The 25,109-nt window shown below is 44.5% G+C and overlaps 1 protein-coding gene across 1 annotated transcript; it reads right to left on the minus strand.

Annotated features, from left to right (window-relative positions):
* Window positions 1-22,282: 22,282 nt before the first annotated feature.
* On the minus strand, window positions 22,283-23,020 carry HSPB3 (heat shock protein family B (small) member 3). Its single transcript, XM_019518319.1, has one exon. The coding sequence runs from the start codon at window positions 22,785-22,787 to the stop codon at window positions 22,350-22,352; it is 438 nt and encodes a 145-aa protein (XP_019373864.1). The 5' UTR covers window positions 22,788-23,020; the 3' UTR covers window positions 22,283-22,349.
* Between the last annotated feature and the right edge of the window lie 2,089 nt (window positions 23,021-25,109).

Consider the following 25,109-nt stretch of genomic DNA (forward strand, 5'->3'; position numbering starts at 1 on the left):
GCCAGACATTTTTTTGAACCTCTATGTCTCAGATTTTAGTGCTACTTCCCTGTCAGTGTTGTATAGATGGATCAGTATTCTTTTGATGTTGCAGTCAGCCAAGAACTCCTGTAAGTTCAAAATAATGTGGTTGGCTACAAAGTTTTGCACTAGTTAGCTGATATGAATGAATGTCTAGACTGAGTTTCAGAGCCGCCCGTGTTGTCACAAATGCAGTGGCAAGCCCCCAAAAGAGTAGCCTTCCTCTTTGAACCAATTTCACTATTATCTTTGAAATGAAGTATTTAGTATTGATGATGATTTAGTATTGAAGATGATGGTACTTAGTCACCACATGAGGTCAGGAAAATAATTCCTCACTTGAAGCCCCTGACAGTTCCTTATTAAAGCCTTGCATTTTCCTGTCCAGCTTCCATGTGCTTGAAGTACAAATCCAGATAATAATTCTAGATATCAGTATGAGCTCAGTGACCTAGCCCTAATCACTAATAATAATGGGTAGGGCTGTTATAAAGTTCTCTGTATTGGCTTTTAAGGCATACCTCTTGCCTCCTGTTAGCAGCTGTCAGAATTGTCAGCGTAAGCACTTCTTCCACGAGGGGCACCATCTTTGGCATCAATGCTGCCATTACATGTGGCTCTGGTGTCAACCCAGACTTCCTTACCACTGATACCAAACACACAAACATGGGAATTGCCATATTGGATCAATTTTGAATTTTCCATTTTTATTTAATTTAATGTTCCCTTGTTTTTCTGTTATGAGAAAAGGGTCAAAAACATTTCCAGTCTACTTTTTCTGTGTCACTCATTATTATAGATATTTTTACTATGTTCTCTCATATTTATCTCCTTTCAAAGATAAACAGTTTCACTTATTTCAGTCTCATGTTATGTGCATGTTCCATACCTCTAAACATTATCATTCCCATTTTCTGCAATATCCTTTGGATGTCAAATGTCTAGTATTGCATACTTTTATAGATGAGGCCATTTGATTGATATATTTAGAATCAAAAGGTTCAATATTTGGGAACATGATAGATAAGTGTTGGGGATTTTAAAGACAGCTAGCTCAGGATAATCATGAATTAAGGAAGTGTAAGTGAACAGAGACTCTGTTACCAAAAATAAAGGCCCTGTAAACTCATCATCCAATTCCTCCACTGCCATTCTGCTGCCCACTTCACCTGACTGGTTTAGGCCTCTCTGAAGTTCCTCAGAGTCCTTTCTGGTATTTCCTAATCTAAACAACTTTGTGTCATTTAAGAATTTTGCTGATCCTTGCTTTTAAGGCCTGATGTTGGATTTTTTTTGGGGGGGGGGAGAAAGATTTAGAAATCTGGTGCCAAGCAACCCAGAGAGAAAGAATGGCAAGAAGAGCAGAGGAAGAGAAGACAACAAACAGATGGGATAATTCTATCTTCATTATTCTGATAATGAAGTTTTTTTCAGTCATATTAGAACACAGTGATTTCTATTATTCTTATTATTGTCATGATGCAAGGGCTTGCATTTTCAAGATGATTTGCTTCCTGAACTACCATGATGTTTAATCACCTCAAGTAGAGATGTAGTAGCTTTTTAGCCTAAATTGATAGCTGGCAAATTGGGCTCTATCCATCCATTCTCCTATCCAGGTATTTATATGGCCTTCATTACCACAATACAATCCCTCAAAAGTGTGAGGTATCTGTGTAGAGCTCAGCTACCTAAGATAGATTAAACATACCTAAACTCATTCTTCTTAAAATATATGTAATTTTTAGGGCTAAGGTCTTGCACTGAACTTTAGGTCTCCTAGGAGTGGCCTGACTCTGGATTAGGTTTACCTGTGCCTAATTGCATTTTTGGCTGCAGACAGGTGAGCGTCAAGATATAAACCCAGGAGTCCTCAAGTTATATTGCTGTTTGGGAAGTCTGTACATGGCCTCTTCTTGACTTCAGCTCCCAGTCTTGTCTTTCTGTTTCTGCTTAGTCCTCAGCTCCTGCTCTGTCTTCCATTGCTCCCTGTTTCCATCTTCCATCTCCAGCTATTGATCCCTGGCTTATGATATCTGCCTACTCTTCTGGTTTCCACCTCTGGTTCAGTTCCCTCACCTTGAACAGCCTGCTTCCAATCCCAATGTGGTGTTGTCTGTAACTTCTGACTTCAGTCTCTGCCTTTGGAAACTGCTCTCCAAGTTTGTGACCTGGTCCTAACCATTTGAGTGCATCACCCACACTATGGTTCTTTTAACATGTACATTTACACTGTTCTGCTCTGCAAAAGTTTTCAGCTGGTTTATCCTCCTCCCTGTTTGCTCCCCATTTGAGACTTCAGCAAACAGATTTCATATAATAATTAGTTCCTGGTGTAACCTTTCAGTGGATTCCCATTTTAACTTTCTTATAATAACTAGTGAGTCACACTTAGCTCTGTTATTGGTCACCTTTGTGTATACCTATATATCAAACAAGAATGTCAGAATCTGCTAAACTGGGATCATTTAGTGTATAGAATTTCTGTGTCAGTGAAGACAGTGTTTTCAGATGTCGGTTGGAGAAAAAAAATGTAGGCTAATGAAGTAAACTGAACCATAAAAATGCTCTGATTATTCTGTAATCTAACAGAAACCAATAATGAATAATTATGAAAGGAAAAATGTGTTACAGTAAACATACATTATTTCCCTTGTCGGGAAAAATGGCAATAAAGTATTGGAACAATTGTGGTCTGAAGTCATATTTTCCATTGCTTTCCTTCCAATGAGACAAACCTATGTGGGCGGTAAGCTTGTTGAATTTAAAACTAGCACTTCCTTTATTCTTTTAGAAATAAATTTAAAAAAAAAAAATTTAAGTAAAAATTGAAGAATGTTCAAGGGAATCAGTCTACAGTACCATGAGAGAGATTTGAATTGGCCAGACTGGGCTTTTTGTTGCTTTGGGTTACAAAGACAAGGGCTTTGCACAGAAAGACAGCTGACATGGATTGTTTAATATGTGGGAAGAGACGAAACTTGGATTCCTTTGGTAAAGGTTTCCTACTATTTAATTGAGTAACTATGTTGCTGGAGTCAGAGTGAATTTAGTTGTCCTTATTCTCAGGATCAGAACCTAGCTAACGTTTGTTTGCCTGTAAGCTCGATGGGACTACTTAAATCCTTATAGTTAAGAGTAAGCACCTTTTTTAAAGCAACAGAGGGAGTTCTGCTTAGTTGCAGAACCCTGCAACTAAAGTTGCAGCATTTGGGATGAGGAGATAAAAATGGTGTGAGTTTAACTGCAGTGGTGAGAGTCGCTTTAATTTAGGGTTATCCTGAATAATCAAATTCTATGTAAACAGACACTCCACTACCATCATTAAAATTTAAGCTGGTAACTTTCCCAGTGCAAACAAAAACCTGTCATCCCTAATGTTGTCTTCACAAATTATTTTAGTAATTTTCCTTACACATTCTCACTGTGGTGAGATAGGAGAGCCACGGAAAGGGGGTATTCCATGAGTTAAGACTATCAGCAGTTAAGATTTTGCAGACATCGTTTTACATGGTGGACTTCCAGGAGGCACCATTGGATCAGGTAAGAAAGCAGAGCTGTATTTTGTCTGTGTGTATAAGAACTATTAGGAAATAAGCCAGTTGATCAGTTGCATTTCTAAGAGTAAACTAAGCCTAAACACTCACTCAGTATCTATTTCCCCCCATGGTCATTTTTTGTAAATTTAAGCTGTTGATTAGACTTTTTCATCATCATTTGATGAAGTTGGAAAAAATAAGTAACATTTCTATTAAAAAGAACACCAGACTTCACTGAGAAGTTTGATTTTGCTTTTCTCCCCCATTTTCACTCACCTCTGTCATGTAATATTACAACCCCTCTCTGCGGGTTGGCAGGGGGTGGGGTCTGGAGGCCCCCTTGTGCCCAACTTTGAGCCCTGGAGGAGCAGGTGAGGGAACTTCAGGCTGAGGTGAGCAGGCTACAGGGGATCAGGGCTGCAGAGGATGAAATTGACACACATTTCCATTCTCTGTAGGATCGGTCTTCCAGCAGACAGACCTCCCAGAAAGGACACACAGTAGAGGAATGGCAGAAGGTGACCACCAGAACCAGGGCTGCTTGGGCTAGTGTGGTGGTGGCTCCCGAGGTACAACTGGGGAACAGATTCAAGGCCTTGGCAGCCTTGGAGGAGAAGGTTGAAGTGGATGCCTCTGGTGGGGACGATGACAGTGCCACTCTACACATAACACAGTCTGAACAAGGACGGAACACCACAAGGAAGAAACGCCAAGTCCTCGTCATCGGAGACTCCATCCTGAGGGAAACAGAGGGTCCCATCTGCCGACCTGACCCCATGGCACACGAGGTCTGCTGCCTGCCTGGGGCTCAGATTCAGGATGTTAAGGCAAGCGTGTCTTCTCTTCCAGATTGGTTGATCTAGTATGGCGTGCTTTAAAACGAGCTTCGCCGGGGGATGGGGCCAAAGGGGGACACAAGGACACTTCCCAGCCAAGACAGGTGACGAGCACAAGAAATACCCAGGTAAGTGACAGGGATCTGGATAGTCCTGGGATCAGGGGGGAGGGGCATGCACCCATAGGAGGCATCAAATGCTTCTACACTCATGCTCATAGTATGGGGAATGAGCAGGAGGAACTTGCCCTCCTGCTTGCTAACACAAACCCGGACATAGTGGGGCTCACTGAAACATGGTGGGATTCAACCCATGACTGGGCGGTAAACATCAAGGGCTACAGACTGTTCAGGTGGGATATAACGGCGAGGAAAGGTGGGGGTGTGGCACTCTACGTCGAAGAGCAATACACGTCCTCAACAAACAGCACAGTCAGAGGAGGGGCAGGGATTTAACAGTGGGCATCTACTATTGACCACCCAACCAGAGGGAAGAGCTGGATTGGGAATTCTCAGGTCAGCTTGCAGAGGCAGTTAGGTCAAGGGATGTGGTCATCATGGATGACCTAAACTACCTGGACATCTGCTGGGAGGAGCAGTCAGCCAGGTCTGACTGCTCACATAGGTTCCTAGCTGAGATAGAGGACCTCCGTCTAGCCCAGGAGGTGCACAGTCCCACCAGGGAAAATGCCTTGCTGGACCTAGTCCTGACCACAGACAGTGACCTGGTGAGGAGACTGGGTTCTCAACCACCTGGGCGATAGCGATCATCACCTACAGGAATTCACCAGCGCAGGGTGTCAAAGGTCTGCGGCAAGGCATCAGCCCTTGACTTCAGGAGGGCCAATTTCAATGAGTTAAGGAAATTAGTCGGGGAGACACTGAGGTCCTGGAGGGTAGGGGAGTTGGGAGTCCAAGACGAGTGGTCATTCCTTAAGGAGACTATCCTCCAAGCTCAAAGGGTAACAGTCCCAACACAAGTGAAAGTGGGCAAGAGTGCTCAAAAGCCCCCAGTGGAAGGGAGGGGCCATCACCAAGAAGGATTATACCTCCATTGCTCGAGACTGTAGGGAGGCTGATAACAAGAAGTCCTTTTTTAAATACATAGGGAGTAAGAAGAAAGCACCAGGTAACGTGGGGCCCCTTCAGGACACACTTGGCAATCTGGTGGCTGCACCAGATGATAAAGCTGACCCCTTTAACAAATTCTTTGCCTCCATTTTTCTGAGCAGGGACTGGGACATTCCCCCCCCCGGGATTCTGGATGGATCCAGAAGAGACACAGCCAGGCCCAGGGTCAGAGAGGATCTAGTTAGGGGACTTCTGGTGGGGCTGGACATGTTCAAATCAGCAGGTCCAGATGATCTTCACCCCAGGGTGCTGAGGGAATTGGCAGAGGTCATTGTGGGACCCCTGGCACGGCTTTATGAGCACTTACAGTGCTCTGGCCGTGTGCCAGAAGACTGGAAAAGGGCCAGTGTGGTCCCCATTTTCAAAAAGGGGTGGAAGGAGGATCCAGGAGAGTATAGGTCCATTAGTCTTACCTTGGTCCTGGGGAAGCTCTTTGAGAAAGTTATCCAGGAGCACATCTGTGAGGGACCAGCAGGCGAGATTATGTTTAGGGGCAACCAACATGGGGTCATTAGGGGCAGGTCCTGTCAGACCTACCTGGTTGCCTTCTGCATCTAAGGATTTTGTGACTTGGTTGTAGGTGTCACGGTAGATGTTGTCTTCCTGGACTTTAGGAAGGCCTTCGACACTGTCTCTAACCCCATTCTCATTAAAAAAATTAGGCGACTGTGGCATCAATGCCTGTATAGTCAGATGGGTCACAAATTGGCTGGAGGGCCACACCCAGAGAATGGTGGTGGATGGGTCACTTTCAGCCTGGAGGGATGTGGGCAGTGGGGTTCAGCAGGGCTTCGTCCTTGGGCCTGCACGGTTTAACATCTTCATCAGCAGCTTGGACAAGGGGGTGAAACGCACCTTGTTCAAATTCATTGATGACACCAAGATGTGAGGAGAAGTGGGCACGCTAGAAGGGAGGGACAGGCTACAACTTGATCAGGACAGGTTACGGGGTGGGCGGATGAGAACAGGGTGGGATTCAATACTGACAAGTCCAAGGTGCTGCACCTAGGGAGGAAGAACCAGCAGCAGACCTACAGGCTGGGGAACTCCCTTCTCGTCAGCACAGAAGCAGAAAAGGATGTTGGAGTCATTATTGATTCCAAGATAAACATGGGCCACCAACGTGAGGATGCGGTCAGTAAGGCTAACTGCACCTTGTCATGCATCCACAGAAGCATCATGAGCAGATCCAAGGAGGTGATCCTCCTCCTCTATGTGACATTGGTCAAGCTACAGTTGGAGTACTGTGTTCAGTTCTGCGCACCGCACTTCAAGAGGGATGTGGACAGCACTGAGAGGGTCCAAAGGAGAGCCACTCACATGATCAGGGGGCAGCAGGGCAGACCCTATGAAGAGAGGCTACGGGACCTGAACCTGTTCAGCCTCCACAAGAGAAGGCTGAGAGGGGATCTGGTGGTTGTCTATAAACTTACCAGGGAGGACCTGCAAGAAATGGGAGAGTCCCTGCCCCCCCCACCCTGCACTACCAGGAGTAACTAGGAATAGTGGCCATAAGTTGACAGAGTAGGTTCAGGCTAGGTATCAGGAAGCACTACTTCACAGTCAGGGCGGCTAGGATCTGGAAGCAACTTCCAAGGGAAGTGGTGCTTGCTTCTACCCTGGGGGTCTTCAAAAGGAGCTAGATAATCACCTAGCCAGGGTCATTTGACCCCAGCATTCTTTCCTGCCCATGGATGATCTGCTCAGGTCCCTTCTGACCCTACTAATTATGAAACAACACTGAATCAAACAGACTTCACATTTCCTAGTAGAAACTAGGAATTTGTAGCCACAGGCTTTCCACTAGAGGGCACTAAGTGATTTTAAAAATTAAGGTTATCAGAGCAATAAAAGTAAATTATATGAATTAAGTTCTATGTTAAGCAGTGAAATATACCATGAGTGTAATAAAAGTTTGCATTTACAAAAATATTTCCACATGTATTTATTAATGTAGAATGTTACCTTTTTAGAAAATGCAAATGCTTGTAAAAATCTAGTTGTGAATATTTCATTTTTATGAAACCAAAGTAAACTGGAGACATCTGAAATGGAGATTTTATAAATGCCATATGTAATGCAACTACCCAAGAAAAACAAACAAACAAACAAAACCACACTAATGTTCATATTTGAACATAAAATAGCAACGGCCTAAATCAAAGCCAAGCCTGCAACATTACATATACATATCTATACCAAAATAAGCTTGAAGTTCATTTTTTGCCTTTGTTAAAAATCTTGGTCAAGCTCCTAGTGTGATCGAGTGATCATGTCTGAAAATTTCTCACCTCTGCATTTGTTACTGCCTGGAATGGTTGTCACATTTTAAGCTAAGGCTTCTAAGACTTGTGGGGGAAAGCAGCATGACCTTATGATTAGAGCACAAAACCCAGATTAAGAGCTCAGTTTTATACCTGGCTCTGCCACAGATTCTGTTAATTTGTACAGCTCATTTTATCCCTGTCTTAATTCTTCATCTATAAATCTGGGGTGACAATACTTCACTATCACACAGGGACAACATAATGGGTGCACCTACACGAGATGTTTACTGCAGAGTTGACTAGTTAGCTCCAGCAGTAAACATCTTACGTCTACACGCGTGGCCTTATTAGGCTGTAAGAAACTAATTTTGTGGCAGGGTAGTACTTCTATTTATACAGGATATGCTTCCATCACTATATTATCTAAGAACTTCATAAGTTTATCCTCACTAGGCATCTCTACACATGCTATTAATGTGAAGCGATAAATCCAAGGCCAGCTTATCATGCCGGAGTTTATTGCTCCTGGGCACCATGTTTATACATGCACCAGGGACCATAGTACGTTGAGCTGGGTTGGAGCAGCCCCACCTGGCACGGGGTCCAGGGGGGTCAGTCTGTCAGCCCGGGGCTGCTTTGACCCAGCTCGAAGTGCCATGGAGGGGTTGGCTAGGGCATGAAGGTGCTTAGTGCAAAGCTAGCCAGCAGGCAGTCCCCGCACTGAAGCACCTTTGTGCCCCAGTCAGCCCATCAGTGTCTACACATGCAGTGCTGCAGAGTAAAAAACACACAACCTCCACATTAGCATACACATTTAATAACAGAGAGGTGCCTAGTGAGAATAAACTGACAAAGTTCTTAGATAATATAGTGATGGAAGCATATTGCATATAAACATTTTGGAAGATGCCAAGTACCTTTTGCTCCTATTGATCTGCCTAATCAGCTCTGGATTGTGGCTTCTTTATGCGTGAAGGCTGAACTACCCTCCTACTGATCTTTCCACTAAATCTAAGGCACCAGAGCAAGAAAGCATGTAGAAATTTTGCCTACACTATGTTTCCTCTGAAGACAGAGAATCTTAGTTTTTGGCTAGCAAGCCAGTAACTTATAAAGACTGCGTTCTCATTTTTTTTAAATGTATTTTTTGTTTGTTTGTTTGTTTTGTTAATAGTCACTGGAGGAAATCCAGCTAAGGTCAGTGTCATGTCTCTAATTCATGGTGATGTGTAGAAAGTTTGCAGTGCCAGTAAGGTTACTTTGCTAATCCCTGCAACAACTAGGCTCTATGAGGTGAGCTAACAATAGAGTGTAAATACTAATTCTGAGGTCAGAATTTCAGTGTTTTCTATGAATTTAGATGTTAGTTATATATGTTTTCCTATTAATTGCCTTTGAATTTTTCCTTGAAAAATCAAGTTTCATATGTATAACCTATTAGGGAGTTGTGTACAACTTACAGCTCAAAATCTAGGCCAAACCTTTGTCAAAGGAACATCATCTTATTTGAGAGAGGATTCCTAGGGCATGCAAACATGATGCTAAAATCCATACACACTAGGGAAGAGAAACTGATTAACGTTTTTCCTTAGTAAGATACAAATAGGACTTTCACAACAATTTTAGCAAAATGATATCCTGTATTGTATAGCTCTTTCATTCCAAAAGGTCTTCAAAAACTAAACAAAGCAAGTATACATTTCTCTGCTCACTGCTGATATAAACATCAGTGGGTGAAACAAAGTAATTGTTTCACTCCCCACAGCAATGCTAAACAAAAGTTTGAGATAAGTGAAAAGTTATTTGAAGCATTTGAGGAGAAATTGCCCACATTGGAGTTTTCTATGGAATATTTATGTTACAGGACACAAATGTTTCTACCCCTATGAATCAGTTATTGAATCAACAGTAACATCAACAGAGGAAGACCTCAGCTTTGTATCTCATCTGAAATGGGCAAGAAATGAAGTGCAATCACATCAGACAGTTGAGGCTTACCCTAGCACCCAAAAAACAGCTGGTGGGGGGGTTGTATTTTTTTTTCCTCCAGACGTTATCCCCAGTGCTGTACTCTACAGACTGGTCCAGCAAAAGGGTCTCACTGGGACAATAGCTACTGCTAGAATGTTACTAGGCTTCAGAAATTGAGGGCTGGCATAACAGTAGCCGTTTGAGGCTATAGTCTCTGTCTAGGTTATAGCAGCCTGGAAGCCACTTTTAACCTGGACTGTGAATAGCGCTGGAATAGAATTGGCCTAAGAATCAGGGGGCATGAACAGCTCCTCAGCCAAACCCAACATGTATTGAGGACAAATGGGGTATTACAGGGCTTTTTACAACCCACTTTGGTAACTTGGGAGACAATTTTTGAAGGAAAATGACATCATAAGTTCAGAAATCGTATAACAAAATATAACCATATTAAAATCAAATGAAATCCAAGTTCTTCCCAGCAAGGCTGGAAAGAAATCTCTCATTTGAGGCAATTGAGATTGATCCAATTCGAAGCCTGGGACAAGAGAGGATCAGCACAGCCCTTTACAAACATAGCCCCTCCAACAGGCTTGTCCCTAGAATGACTGGCAATTAATTTGAACGAGCCAGGATTAATTTACAGATCCACGCAGCATTGTACCGGGAAAAAAGTATTAGCTCATTTTCTCATACGTTTCATAGGTACTTTACATGGGACAATAGGCTTGCAGGTCTATAGGATCCCAGAACAAAAGGATTTCTCCTGGAAGAAGTATAATATCTGTTTATACCCTGTATGATACGCATTCAATGTTAGCTCATATGTGAGAAATAAAACGGGTCCCAAGATTCTCAGAAAAACTCAATAGTTGCTAAAATCCACTTCAGGGATAAAGCATCAAAAGCTATGGAAATATAAATGTATCAACCTTCCCTATGCCACATTTAAATTAAAGCTAGATAGAAACCAGCTATAAAGTTGTTACACATGTTCAAGCACTAATTTCATAGCTAGTTGCACTTTTTGTAGCTTGATGGACATTTTTATGGCATGATAGTTATTCTTCACATGTGGCTAGTCTAAATTTATTGCATGATTAATCAGTAAATTGTATGATATATGCAATATATGGCAGGGGCCTTAAAGAGTTTAGCATGACTGCCCATCCCTTACTGTACATTTTTCAGAGACACTGTAACAGAATGGCATCCTAGGGGTCACCGTGATCTCCCCTAAGGCCCCCTTACCATGCCAAGCTGCCGGAAGGGCACTCTCAATTCTTGCCCGCCACATCTTTGATGTTAAATATATAATAGGGAGGCTGCCTTTCCGTCATCTTGGACACGGTTTCCTGCTATAAACTGGCCCTGTTCTGTAATAGGTGTTTCGGTGCACCCAGCCTTATGGGCTATGCATGGCTCCAACCACCCCTTTACCACACCCCAAGCCTCGCTGATGGAACTGACATTCTTTGATCTCACACTGCCCCCCCCCCACTGGTGCTGGGGTTCCCACACTGCCATGGGTCCCCTACGAGACCTCCTCCAACCCCCAATAGCCTCACCCCAACCTCCGTGAAAATAGCAAACAAAACACAAGCCCCTGGGCTATAACATAAATCCTAGCCACCCAGCTATAACATTATTCCAGCCACCTCAGAGGTGCTCCATCCTTCCCCCAGTCTCAGAGCTGTACCTGCAGTCTGGCCTCTCCCCTCTGCTTGCTCTGGGAGAGCTTCCCCCATGGCTGCTGACAGGGAACTGCACTGGCCTCAGGTGCAGGTGCAGCCGCTCCCCTCATTAACCAGATGTCCTGGCAACCTGCACCTGGGTTCTTATCTCTGCTCTCAAAGTAGCAGGCACCTTAGTGCCCTGCTACAGATACAGTGGATCAAGAGAGTTTTTTGCTAATGTCTTCCAGATCCAATTTAGGCCTTTATTATAAAAGGCAGTGAGATGTAGTATTCATTGGCAAGCCCTTTATTCACATATTATACCTACCACAGCTCATTGAGTATTGGGGTGACTTAAGAGTATAATCCTTGGGTGAATCTACACATGCAATTAATTTGAAGTGATAAACTCTGACGCATATCACACCTGAGTTCATTGCTCCTGGGCTCCACATTTGAATGTGTGTCCGGGACCGCAGCATGCTGAGCCGGGTCAGAGCAGCTCCACCTAGCAGAGGGTCTGGGGGGTCAGCCTGCCACCTAGGGCTGCTCTGATGTGGCTCAGTGTGCTGCAGAGGGACTAGCTGGGGCATGAGGGTGCTCTAGAGTGGGGCTAGCCAGCAGGCAGCCCCTGCACTGAAGCACTGTCATGCCCCAGCCAGCCCTGTCAACATCTATGCATGCACTGCTGCACATTAAAAAACTCTGCTGCAGGTACTTGTATTCTTAGTTTACTGCTAACTAGTAAGGCCACACATGTAGATGCTGAGATGTTTACTGTGGAGCTAATTAGGCAGCAGTACAGTAAACATCTTGTGTAGATGCATTCCTTGAGTCACAGATTATATCCAATTAAGTTTCAGGTCTTTCCACGTGGGAGAGTAGGTTAGAGGCTAGACTTTCTTCCCTTTTCCTTCCTCTGTCCTTTCTACTCTGCTTCAAGGGCAAGACTCTTTACCTCAAAGCAGGCTGCCACTAGGTTGAGGTTATGGCACCACTGGAGTCACCTCCACCCAGTTGACCTAGTCTGTCACAAAAATGCTTTCTGATTGCCAGAATGATATTGTGATGTCACCCTCTTAAGGTTCTATGACAAACAACGTAATGCTACATTGGCTGGCTGATGTGGGCTGTTTCACCTGGCTGAAGTAGTGTTAAGTTCTGGCTGTTAGTCGTAGAACCTTAAGAGGGTGACATCACAATATCATTATGGCAACCAGAAAGCAGCTTTGTGATGGATTAGGTCAGTTGGGAGTTTGCTATTAAACTGAAATATTCTCTATTCTATTGAAGGTTGACTTTGAACTAGGAAGCTTGTCTAACTGAGTAAGGCAGCAAAAGTATGTTCTGAGGAAAAATTGAGATTGGCTTGTAATTCTCAAGGGAGGGTTTGGTGTTTTAGCTCATGTGGCTTCGTGAAGCCATATAGCAAAGGAAAGATGATCACTGAGGTGCCTCTATTATCTGTGCTGGCACACTGAATAAGGACTCTACTGTGAGCTGAGAATCTGTGAGTCTGCTGCTGCAACTGTACATGTAGCAGTTTTAGGTAAGAATCAATCAGTATTTGCTTACAATGGATTATGTTAAGTGAAACTTGACTTCGTAAGGAATAGGGATGATCTGAGACGATGGAATATTAGTTTGTTGTTCGTTTGACTTGGATATGGTTAAGAGGAGAAGATGATTAGTATGAGTTATTATAGATAATTGCACCACCTTTAGAGAATATTAGCTCAACGTATTGTATGAGGAATTTTAATATACATTGGACATCTCATAGTGCCACTAGCAAACCTTCTTGAATATTCTATGTTTTAGAAGATAATTTTCGAACACAAACAGTATTTCAACTCGGTGCTAATTTTCTGAGGGATTTCATTCTCTAAGATAAAGATAAAGATGAATTCACCCCTAAACTAAAAATTCATAGTAGTCTAGGAGAATATAATCATGATTATAGTTATGAATGGGGATATAGATATACAGGTATTAGTTACTATTTTAAGATTCAATTTCAAAAAGATGAAAATCATGAGAAAAACGTAGAGGGAAAAAGTAAACATTCTCATGACAACAACACTTGGGAATTGTTTGAAAATATTTTATTTTCTGAAAATGCACAAATCTGAAATTATATAAGGAGGCTTCTTCAATTTAAAAAACCTCTGTGGCAAGAGGACCTGAGACCTTGTTTTTAATGGGAAAACTGGGGAAGTTGATAGCCAAATGCAAATGGTCAATTAGGGAGAAAAGCTAAAAGTATCAGAGTAAAATCTCTGCCTGTAAAGATAAATGAACAATGGAGCAATTTGTGAGGGGATGCAATTAATCCATCATCACTTGACGTCTTTAAATCAAGGCTAGCTGCCTTTTTAAAATGTGCTATGGTAACAAATTATGGGCTTCCTACTGGGGAAGGTGCTATGACTTGTGTTTTGCAGATTCAAAAAACAAGAATGGGGGTGGGAGGGATGCATGCTTTGTCCATGTTAGACACCAAGACTGGAGGGGAACTCTGACAGTTTGGCTCCCAAAAGACCTGTATCTTCATTTCCAGCTGTAAAATTGAGGGATTAATACAAAGACGTGGTCCCTGATTTGGGACTGAAATCTGTTTTTTTCCAGAATGGGAAAACTGCTTCCAGCAGTATTCAGACATACCAATATCTCTGGTATTTACTAGCTCACGTATCTCCTTGGTAAAATATGAAGTTGTCATACCAAGGGAGAAGAGGCTTGTTTGATATCAGTGGCACAGTGACAGACTAGTTAAAATGTCTCTCTAAGATTCCGGAGGAATAAGGTCAAACCTTGCTGTGACTCATGTCAGGGGTTGCCCCTAGTCAACCAACATGATCATCAAGCAGAGAAGACGGACAATGTTAGTAATATTAGTTCCTTCTGAGCTATTGGATACAGAAACTGGCATGCTTTAGCCATGCCAGTCCAATGGACTGGTAGGCTCTGGTATACTTCATGTCTAGAAGTATACCAGCTGAAGACCTCAAGTTCTATTCAGTCTTTGAAAATATAGCTTTGGACCTCTTTCCAAGTGAGCTCAACAATCCATTTTAACTGTTATGTTGATATTACAGGAAGGGAGAGCTATTGAGATGAATATGAACTCCACCTGTAAAAGCTCTAATGCTTAGAAGCTAATGCAAAGTTAATAGTTTTTCAGAATCAACAGATTTCATAAATTTGCGTACAGTGTTGTGGGAACATCTAGATATTCCATGTTGTTACAGTAATAAGCAGCTTATCAGCATCTGGCCAACTTCCTGGAAAACATTGTTCTTTTTCTGAATGTTACTGTTGGTTTTGCTATTTCAGATCCAATATTACACAGGGAGGAAAGAAAAATAAGACACAGCTTTTAGCTATGGGCTAAACTGATTATAGACATGTAACTACATGAAATAAGTCTTTGCATTAATTTTTCTCTTTGCTGCTAAGGCCCAGCCTAGACCTTCAGTTAAATACACATGGGTGGATATTTGGGCACACACAACTCTGATTTTAGAACCAGGGCCTTAATTTGTAAATATATCAAACAAGCCATTTTGTTATCAAAGAAGCCATTTCATTTTTATCTCTGTCTTGGATGGTTGTGATCACACTGTCAGTGTTTTACTAACAAAGTATCACAAAAAGTAGACCTGAAATTATATAAAAACTAAATGCAGCTGTTTGTAGATCAGAGGATCATGAGTATTTTCCATAAATGGACGAATTAACTTGTTTTTAATTTGTCAAACTACACTCCACTTTCATGAATAATTGGATGCCATGAATTCTTCAGTGTAGCCAAGATGTAATTTCTTGTAGGACAGACTTCTGTAAATTTAAATCCTGTATTTGAATATGCAGTCAATATATCAGTAAACGAAAGAAGTGTCTGCATGCAATTCATTCCTCATACATCCAACCACTATGTTGTTGCAGCTCCGCTGTGATAGCAAGGTTGCAGTGACCAGTGTGGACAGTGTAAGTATACTGACTTTAAGGCTAAGACAGACATTACACATAAACTGGTTTAAGTGATCAGAAACTGGTTTAAACCTGTAACAGAACATAAATTCAGTGCACATAAACCAGTTTCAAAATGGCTAAAACTGGTTTGAGATAAACCTTGTTGAATGTAGTATCAGACTTAACTGATTGAGCTCAAACCAGTTTATAGTTTCATAGTTTCCAGGGTCGGAAGGGATCTGAGCAGATCATCTAGTCCGACAATATTATGCAATGTCTGTCCCAGACCCCTTCCTGGTTTAACTTAAACCAGAGTCCCCCCACATCCCAGCATACTCTCTGGGCTGGGCTCACTGCTCCAGCAGAACAGGGCTAGTGGTGCCCCTCTGCTCCCCAGCCAGAGCAGGGACAGGCAGGAGTGGGGACCTGGCCAGCTGCTGGCCCCAGAAGGGGGCAGAGAAGAGGTTTATTCACCGCTCCCTCCCCTGTCCCACTGGCCTGGACCTGCATGTTTCTGTTGGCTGCTTCAGCGGTGGGAGCATGGCCAGCCTTGGCAGTAGCTCGGAGTGAACTGGCCAGGAAGGGAGTTTAATTCCACACTCCCTGTCCCACCCACATGGACCCAGGCTGGGGTCCACCTGGCACTTCCCCCTCACTGCTGCAGTGGTGGGGCCAGGATACAGCCAAACGCTGGCTGGCATGATCTATTAGACAAAGGGATCAGTGCGGGAGGTTATTCCCCCCGCCACCCCTTCTGGCCCCAAGGGACCACAGCAGGGTCTGCCCACCCCAACTACCACTCTGTGTGTGGGGCAAGCAGAAGAATAAGCCCCTCCTGCCCCCTCCGCCAGACACTGGAGGGAGTGGGCAATAACCTGCCTCCTTGCCTAAGGGGCCCTGCTGGTCGGCCGCTGGCTGCACCCCTGCATGCTGCTGGAGTGGCGAGGAAGCAGGACCCTGATGGGGCAGCAGCCCCTGTCCTGGTGTCCAGGGACTGTGAGCCTTTTCCCGGCAGGGGGGCCACAAGTGGGACTCAAAGCTGCTGTGGACTGTGATGAGTGGCGGAACCAGGGCTTGAAGGGGGCTATAGCCCTCTAAGTCCCCCCAGCACCGCTGCCCCCGCTCATCTATGGCAGCTTTCCCTGTCCTGCCTCTACCCAGCATGGCCCCCCCCACCGGGAAAAGGCTCGAGCTCTAGGACATGGTGACAAGGGCTACAACCCCCGTCAGGGTCGCTCCCCCCTTGCTACTCTGGGTGGGGCAGGGCCAAGGCTGGCTGGCATGGCCCCTTAAGCAGGGGGCAGGGTAGGAGGTTATTCCTCCTCCCTCCAGCATCTGGCAGAGGGGGCAAGGGAGGGCTTATCCTGCCGCTTACTACCTGCGAGCATTGGCAGAGGTCAGGGTGGCCATACCCTGCTGCGGCCCCCTGGGCAGAAGGGGGAATAGCCCCCTTTTCTGCCCCCCACCTAATGGGTCCTGCTGGCCGGCCTCTGGCTCCACCCCTGCCCCTGGAGCGGCGAAGGGGGAGAGTCCATGACAGGAGCCACAGCACCTGTCACATCCCGGAGCGCGAGCCTCTTTCTGGTGGAGCTGCTGCAGACAAGCAAGGGGGATTTGGGGGGCTGTGGCCCCCTCTGAGATCTGGTGCTGCCACTTACTGCAGTCCATGGCTACTCTGACCTCCGCTCATGGCCCCCCTGCCAGAAAGAGGCACACACTCCCTGGACACCCGGACAGGGGCTGCTGCCCGGTCAGGGCCCTGCCCTCTTGCCGCTCCAGCAGCAGGGGCGGGTGCAGCCAGAGGTTGGTCAGCAGTGTCCCTTAGGTGAGGGGGCAGGAGGGGGCTTACTTTGCCACTAGTCCTGCACAGGGAGCGCTCAAGCATCGGTGGTGGTTGTGGCAGGCATGCCCCACTGCAGTCCCTCGGGGCAGTGTGGGTAGAGAGGGAATAATGCCCCCTACCTGCCCCCTCTGCCTCAGGGGTCATGTTGGCTGGTATTTGTCCGTGCTCTGGCCCCAGCGCTGCAGCAGTGAGGGGGGAGCATGTGGTTGACCGCGGCCCAAGTCCATGCCAGTGAGACAGGGTGAAGGAATTAAACCCTCTCTCTGGCTAGTTCACTTCAAGCTACTGCCAGGGATGGCCATGCTCCCTCTCTGCCTCCCTCCCCCTCCCAGCTTCCCTGCAGCTGAGGGCTGCTCAAGCACCCCCCAGCTCCTGGCCTGAGCCACTGCAGGCATGAACGTCTATTCACTTGCAAATTGGTTGAAGCTGGACAGGTTAGACTAACTTGGAAAGATTGAATCAATTCAGGCTTTGGCCTTTTTGAATGTCTGTCCCTAGCCTAAGAGGCTTGTACAAAAGTAATCATGTTGGTTGGAGAGAACTGGCTGAGGGCAGTTGGTTAGGAACAGAGGCTCCTGTGTGCTACAGTTGCCTCCAGTTATACCCCTGTTCTTTAGTGTAATTAATGTACTGACATGGAACTCATCACTGACTATCTCCGCAAGTGGTACTTAAAGGTGAGCATCAAGATATCAGTATCATCACTCTTCCACTTGGACAATTTTCAAGCCAAGGGCATACAGAAGAGAAGGCAACCGCATCCTTCCACATGAACATCAGAAGGTTAGACATCAGAAGGCGCTATTTCACGGTCAGGGCGGCTAGAGTCTGGAACCAACTTCCAAGGGAGGTGGTACAGGCTCCTACCCTGGGGGGTTTTAAGAAGAGGTTAGATGAACACCTTGCTGGGGTCGTTTGACCCCAGTACTCTTTCCTGCCATGGCAGGGGGTCGGGCTAGATGATCTTCTCAGGTCCCTTCCGACCCTAGAAACTATGAAACATACCCCAATCTACCTAGAAGTTGCATTAGACCATTCTCTCACCTATAAATATTACATTCAGAAGGTCAGCAGTACAGTCTCTGCATGGGTAGCTGCCTTAAGATGTTTAGACAGCACAACATGGAGTACCAGCTTTAAAGGGCTCAGAACCCTGGGCTTGCAATAGTAGATGCCCCAGCAGAATATTGTGCTCCTGTGTGGCCCAGAAGTTCTCACACTAAAAGTTCAACGCTGCACTTTACAGTGCATTTAGACTTAGTCTGCAAAATTTACACACACCACAGATGTACTCCTTGTACTCTCAGGCATTATACCAAGAGATATTAGAAGGCAGACCCTAATGTCATTACTGGCAAGAGATGATGAAAATTACCTGCTTCATCAACTGTTAACTGAAGACATGAATAGATGGAGGCTTAAGAGGCTTCAAAGTAATAAACCATTTATACATGATGCCCATCAGTTCCTGGAAAAAGTTGGGGATGCTAAACCAAACCTGTGGGTAGGAACAGGGTGGGCTTACTGCTGGGAAGGTCCAGACTTATTCCTACAGTGTTTTATACCAATACCAAATGAGTCCCCCATTGGGCACGACCTTGACAAGAAGTGTGCATCAAGCTGAACAAACTGAGATCTGGATATAGACACTTCAAAATAACAAGATGAACATCTTGGACAGCCTCCTGTGTGAATGCAGTATCCAGCAAACAGCACAGCACTTAATTGAAAGCTGCATTCTTTAAAAATACCCAGATGGGGCAGACAGAATCAGCACATTGAGCAATAATATCAGACAGTGGTTCATAGATCTGGAAGCTGATATCTGGATCATACATAAAGGGTTCCTCTCACTAGTATATTGTACAGCTCTCTAATTGCATCTCTTTTTAGGGTAGTATAATTCCAGTGATTTATATGGGCTTAGCAAGTGCAGTATTAGGCCCTCTTTCAAAGGCAAACCTTGTTGCCCTTCTCAGATTCCGCATCTTATTTTACAGTACAGTATTGTCTAGATTGCAGGACTTGCTTACACACAAGCTATTCTATAACTCCAGTATGTAATGCCCTCTTCCGGAATAATACCATTGTTCCTGAATTAGTTTAATCCAGATTCTTTCATTTTTAAAGGAAAGCCAAGATTCTCAAATAATTCACTCACTCATGGAACTGGGATTCTACAAAAAAAAGTACTGCTATTACAGTAAGTGATAGCACTTGACACAGGGTGGCAAAGCTAGGGAGTCAATGTGTTAGAAAATACTGACCAATCCCTTTGACTTCATGTCTAATACCCTAGTGCCCACTGTATGTTCTGAGGTCAGAATGACAAAATATTGGTACTTACAGTGAAGAAAAGAGCAAAGCCATAGAAAAGCATATGTGATTATAAGGCAAAGGAGGTTTTTTTATTGGCAATGGTCCCCTGCTTACTGGAACACTATGCAGGGGTGTAGTGACTCCTTTAATGTGCTTTCCAGCACAGTATAACATTTGCTTGACAAGCTGATCTTATACTAGTGTAACTGTAGTGATTTCAGTGCGCTTACTCCTGACTTGTGCCACCATTATTTTTATGCTGATTTTATTTTTAGAGAATAACAGATGTGGGTGCAAGGGCGGCAACTTATATGTTTCTCAGGGGAGGAAGAGGGGCTAAGGTGATGGGCATGTGGAAAGTTTTACTCGTTTCAGTGACAGCCCTCTTCCTGAGGGAGGGCAGGGCCCTCGGGCCCCCACATACTCAGCACCTCTGTGGGGGTAACAATTGCAGCTAATTCTGTTTTTCTGCAAGACAAATGCAGGAGGGGCAGAAGAGACAGTGTGCGCATATGTGTGGGGGCCCATAGTGTTGTGGGGAGGGTTAATTCAGGCAGTGTACAGCCTGGGGAGCATATTGTCCATGCTGGTGTGGCCCCACCTGCTTAGAAGTTGGCCAACTCTGATTTAATGTATTAACCATTCTGTGCAAAGTCAAAGAGAAGACAGAGAATGAATCAAAGGTTGAGAAGCAGTACAGATGGTTACTTCTGTAGATGATCCTGAAACATTGGAATATTTCTGAAGCCAAGTGGTATAGAAAGCCCAGATCCTAACTTGCTTAAGTGTTGCAAACTTTGTATTTGAAATATAAGCCCTGATTTATATCTAAACTTTGCAAATGGTCCTAATCTGTATCCTGGGCTCAAACTAAATCTTTGCATCTGAAGGTTCCTGGACTTTGAAATGCTTGGAATATGGATACACACCTAAATTTTGTAGCTGAAGTTTTCTGATTCCTTCCAGTCTATAAATAGAGGCAACTGTGGGAAGAGGAGAAGGCTGCAGGGAAACACTGTGGTATTTCTCTTGCATCTGTTTTCTTTGGCTTTTGACAATAAGGAAGCGAAGTGTTCACTAGTCAGAAAACACCACATGTAAATCCAGATCCTGCAATTTAGTGTGCAGCAAGCTGGAGGAGGAGGATCTGAGCCTGTATTCCTCACGCAAATCAAATTGCTGTTGAATTGAAAAAGAAACACGGGATTTGGCCTATTTTCTTTGTACAACTTGTTGCTTTAAAGTGTCCTTACCGTCATTGTTCACCAATGTAAACATTTCCATAGCATGCATAGGTGTCCACACCCACACATAGTGCTTTCATTATAAACTAGACTCAAGTTACTAGAGCAGTCTTGTTCCTTCACCTTGTAGGAGAAACATTTATGTTAATCTAACTATTTGTGTCTGTTGAATTCATTTACTGAGAATTGTATTGATCTTTGATTGCATATGAAAATGTTTTTAATTTGTCCAAGCAGCAGATGCCTGTCATAAAGTATCTGCATTTAGCTTGGCACTTTCCTCACTGCATTCCTTTACTATTCATAGCCCAGCAGTCATGCTTATCTTAAGTATGCATAACAGGAGGCAGTTCCACTTGCAGCTGTAGTTTCTCTAGAATGCTGGCATATTTACAGTACCCTTTGTAGCAAACTTTTCTAAAATATTGAAGACCAGATGTTAGGTACAGTGGGTAGATTTCTGACAGCTGTGCAACTCCATTGAAATGAGTTAGATTTCTCAGGTATAACTGGGAACAGAAAACAGCCCTTTGTTCTTTAAAGGGACCCCAGCCATGCAATTAGACACATACATGTGGATCCTTCTTCTGCTGTAAAGCCAATAGATTTGAATGTTAGAAGAAGCACCTGTTCTCTGAGAACAGCAGGATTGGGCTCTCAAATTCTAATGCAAAAGAAGTACGTGAGTCTTGTTATATTTAGGGTAGGGCCAAATTCATCCTATCCTTCCATAGCAATAACTTTAAATCAGTGGCACCACACAAGAATGAATGTTGTCCTTCTAAGAGTTTATTATTAAGCAGTATTTTCCTTCTGTTCTGAGACAGTGAAGGTACTTTTAAACAAAAATCCACTACAAATTAGAAAAAAAATGGATTTGAAAGTTTTGCATCAAGTTACTTTGACTTGACATTAACAAGATGTAGTATGTTTCTAAATACTGAATTTCCAAAAAAACTATCCTTGTTTATGTCATTTTGTTAAGTATAACACCCTTTCTTTGAAAAAAAATACTTTCAAGTGAATATTAAAAACACATTTGAAAACTAGATTTTTTTCCTAGTGGGTTGTAGACTTCTCACATATGTTGAGTTCAACATTAAATATTAATCAATACAAACATGCCATTTTTCTAGTATGCAAATTAAATTTTCACAGAACTCACCAGCTATCTGCTGTTCTTTAACTAGTTACCTCGTCAATATATATTACAAATGAAACCTTTCTTTATCAACACTTTATTCATGCTTTGTACTCCATATCTTATCATATAGCAGTATCCAAAATAGTTTTCACTTTCTGCAGCTGCTTTGTATTTTCTGCTGTATAATAAGTATAGCCATCTAGCACATACATGGCTGGAGGCAGATTATCTTACATTTCACATCAAACAAGAATTCAACAAAGCAAAAAATATGTGCAGAGGTTAGTTCTTATCTGTATTGAAATAAAACCAACAACTCCAAGTGCTTGACTATATTGCACAGCATTACACAGTTACACGAGGAAAAAGATTATTAATAAAACATTAACTCGTTCCTGAAGCATTCTTCATTTCAACAACCAAAATGCCATCATGACAGAAGACAGCGGACAAATCTTTTGTTTCGGTTCCATTTGGCAGTTTGTATTGCCTAGTAAAGCTTCTGGATATGAAACCATGTTCGTCCATCCTGGGTCCATGCTGAGCTTTGATCAGGAGCCAGCCTTCGAAAGTCTGAATGATGATATCTTCAGGGCGGAATTGCACAACATCCAGTAGGACCTGAAAGCTTTGCTCATTTTCCCCAGTGCTGCTTTTCTCTGCTGCAATTACATGCTTGTTGATTCTCACAGAGGATGTGGATGGGCCTGGCAAAGCATACAAAGAGTGCTCCAGCTTATATGCGTCCAGCTCTTGGTCAGCAAACTGCTCCTGGTAACGGACAGGTGTTTCCACCCAGTGTCTTATAACAACTCCTTCCATTGCCAAGACAGAAAAATGACTTGCTGCTTTATGTCAGTGAGTGAAAGCAGTTCAGACTCTAACTGACGTACTGAACTCTTTCCAGTGGTATGCCTACCCCAAGACTAGATTATGAGTTGATGCAGCCTTTCATTTTTAGCACTGGCAGGGCTTAACTCTTAATTGGACATGCTTGTGTGCTATGAGAAATGCTTCATCTTTTTATACACTGACAATAGGGCACTATTTATAGGGCAAGTGCCTTGAGCTGTCTTAGCAGTCTTTATGCATATACTCAATAGGAAGAATTAATTTCTACTGCAGTTCCTTTTCTTCTTAGCACGTTTGCCCATTTGGGTTTTGATTAATGAGAAAACAAGCTACTTTAAATATTCTTTTAATTACCTAAGAAGGAGTTTAGGGTACCTTTTGTTTTCTCTCTAGAGGAACAGCTACAAGAGCTGTAAAAGAGCTATTTCTTCTCATTAAAACAGAGAACTTAATGGGAGAAAAATTTAACTTGTTTGAGCATGTGAAAAGAGAATGTCACGGGGCGGGGACCCAGGAGCGGCTGTGATCTCTCCTGGTGCCCCTACCATGCCAAGTTGCCTGTCTAGCACCCTCGTTCTCGCCCGCCACGACTTTGATGTTTTATATTAAAGGGAGGCTGCCTTACTCGACCCCTTGGACTCGGTGTCCTTGTCCTTCTGGTCCCTCCTCTGTACAAATAGGTTCTGGTGTCCCCAACCCTATGGACGTTGCGTGGCTCCTTCCACCCCAATACCACGTCCCAAGCCTCTCAGCTGTTCCGGACGTTATCTGGTCCTACGTTCCTTCCTTAGGGACCCTGTCTGCAGCCTCTCCTCTGGGTATGCGCCCTCACCGGGGCGCTCTACTCTGGGTACACGCCCTCACTGGGGCCTTCTCTCGTGTAGCTCGCCCCCTTCTGGGGCCTCTCAATAGGCTCGCCCCCTCCTCTGGGGCCTGTCCCCTCTGGCACTTACGCCCGCACTGGGGCTTTGTCTCCCGCGCTTCCCGTGGTCGGGGCTCAGGTGGCCTTAGCCGTGCCTGGCCCCCTGACCCTCCTCACGGGTCTTACGCCCGACTTGGGCTCCTTAGACTTGGACTCAGGCGGCCTCAGCCTAACCTGGCCTTCAGACCCCCTTCCCGGGTCCTATGCCCCCTGGGCTTTACCCCGATACTGCCCCACTGGGCTGGGGTCGGGACATCTCACTAGCTCCTCGTGAAGTCACCCCCACTGGGCTGGGGTCAGGACACCCCCACATGCAGCGCCACTCTCCAGCGCCAAACCATGGTGCCCTCTCTAGCACCCGGTGGCTGTGCCCTCCCAGGACGCCAGGAACCCCCACACTACTGGGAAGCTCCCCTGAGGCCTCCTCCAACCCCTACAGCCTCGCCTGGTCCTCTGGTGTAACAATGACAAACAGAAAACACAAAGCCATGAGCCAACCGGCTATAACACAAAATAAGCCTCCTGGCTGTAACATAACTTCTGCGCCACGCTGGCTCTCCTTCCTACTTCCCTATCAGGGTTCTCTCCACCCCGTACTAACATGTAGACGCGCAGGCAGGCTGCGCTGCTCCTGTTGCTCAGGCTACCAGAGAGGAACTGCTTTCTGGCCTCAGCCTGGCTGCTTATAAAGGCCAGGCCCTGCCCCCTTCTGGCCAGCTGACCAAATTGGTTGCCCTGGCAACTCTCACCTGCGCTGCCCTGAAGACTGGCAGCTGGGTCCTTATTACCATTACCAGTAGCGAGCACCCTAGTGCTCTGCTACACACCTCCCCTCTTAAGTTTGTAAACCTTAATAGGAGCGGGGCGCGTAACTGCTCTGCGACGGAGAATATTTGGTATAGTTTCAATAGCAGTTGTCACATGCTTCTGGTGCTGTGCGAAAGGGAATTGGCAAACTATGGGAGCTCCCAAGAATGGTGTTTGGGGTCAAATGATAATTTACTCTACCAAAAGTGACTTTCAAACAGTTTTGCAGTGTAATGAAGGACAACTCTGCAATTACAGACAACAGCTCACACGTACGAGCACAGTGATGATATGTTATCTCATGCCTCAGGATTTGTACAGGTTCTGTGAGGGTCAGGAAGGAATTTTCTCCAATAATGTAAAAAAGGTTTCTAAATTGCTGCCATCCATATTATCTCATTGATAACAATGATATTTATCTTCTGGAGTTTGCTGGTTTCGATTGGCAGTGGCTCAGATCATAAGTGAGTCTGGAAATGAATTGCGGTTGATAATCTCACAAACTCCAGTGGACTGAAGGAGGAGAATCCCTGGAAAGTATTACTAGGTTTCTTAATATGACT

This window comes from Gavialis gangeticus, unplaced genomic scaffold (assembly GCF_001723915.1).
Source record: "Gavialis gangeticus isolate Ggan-Ray unplaced genomic scaffold, GavGan_comp1, whole genome shotgun sequence".
Lineage (NCBI taxonomy): Eukaryota > Metazoa > Chordata > Crocodylia > Gavialidae > Gavialis > Gavialis gangeticus.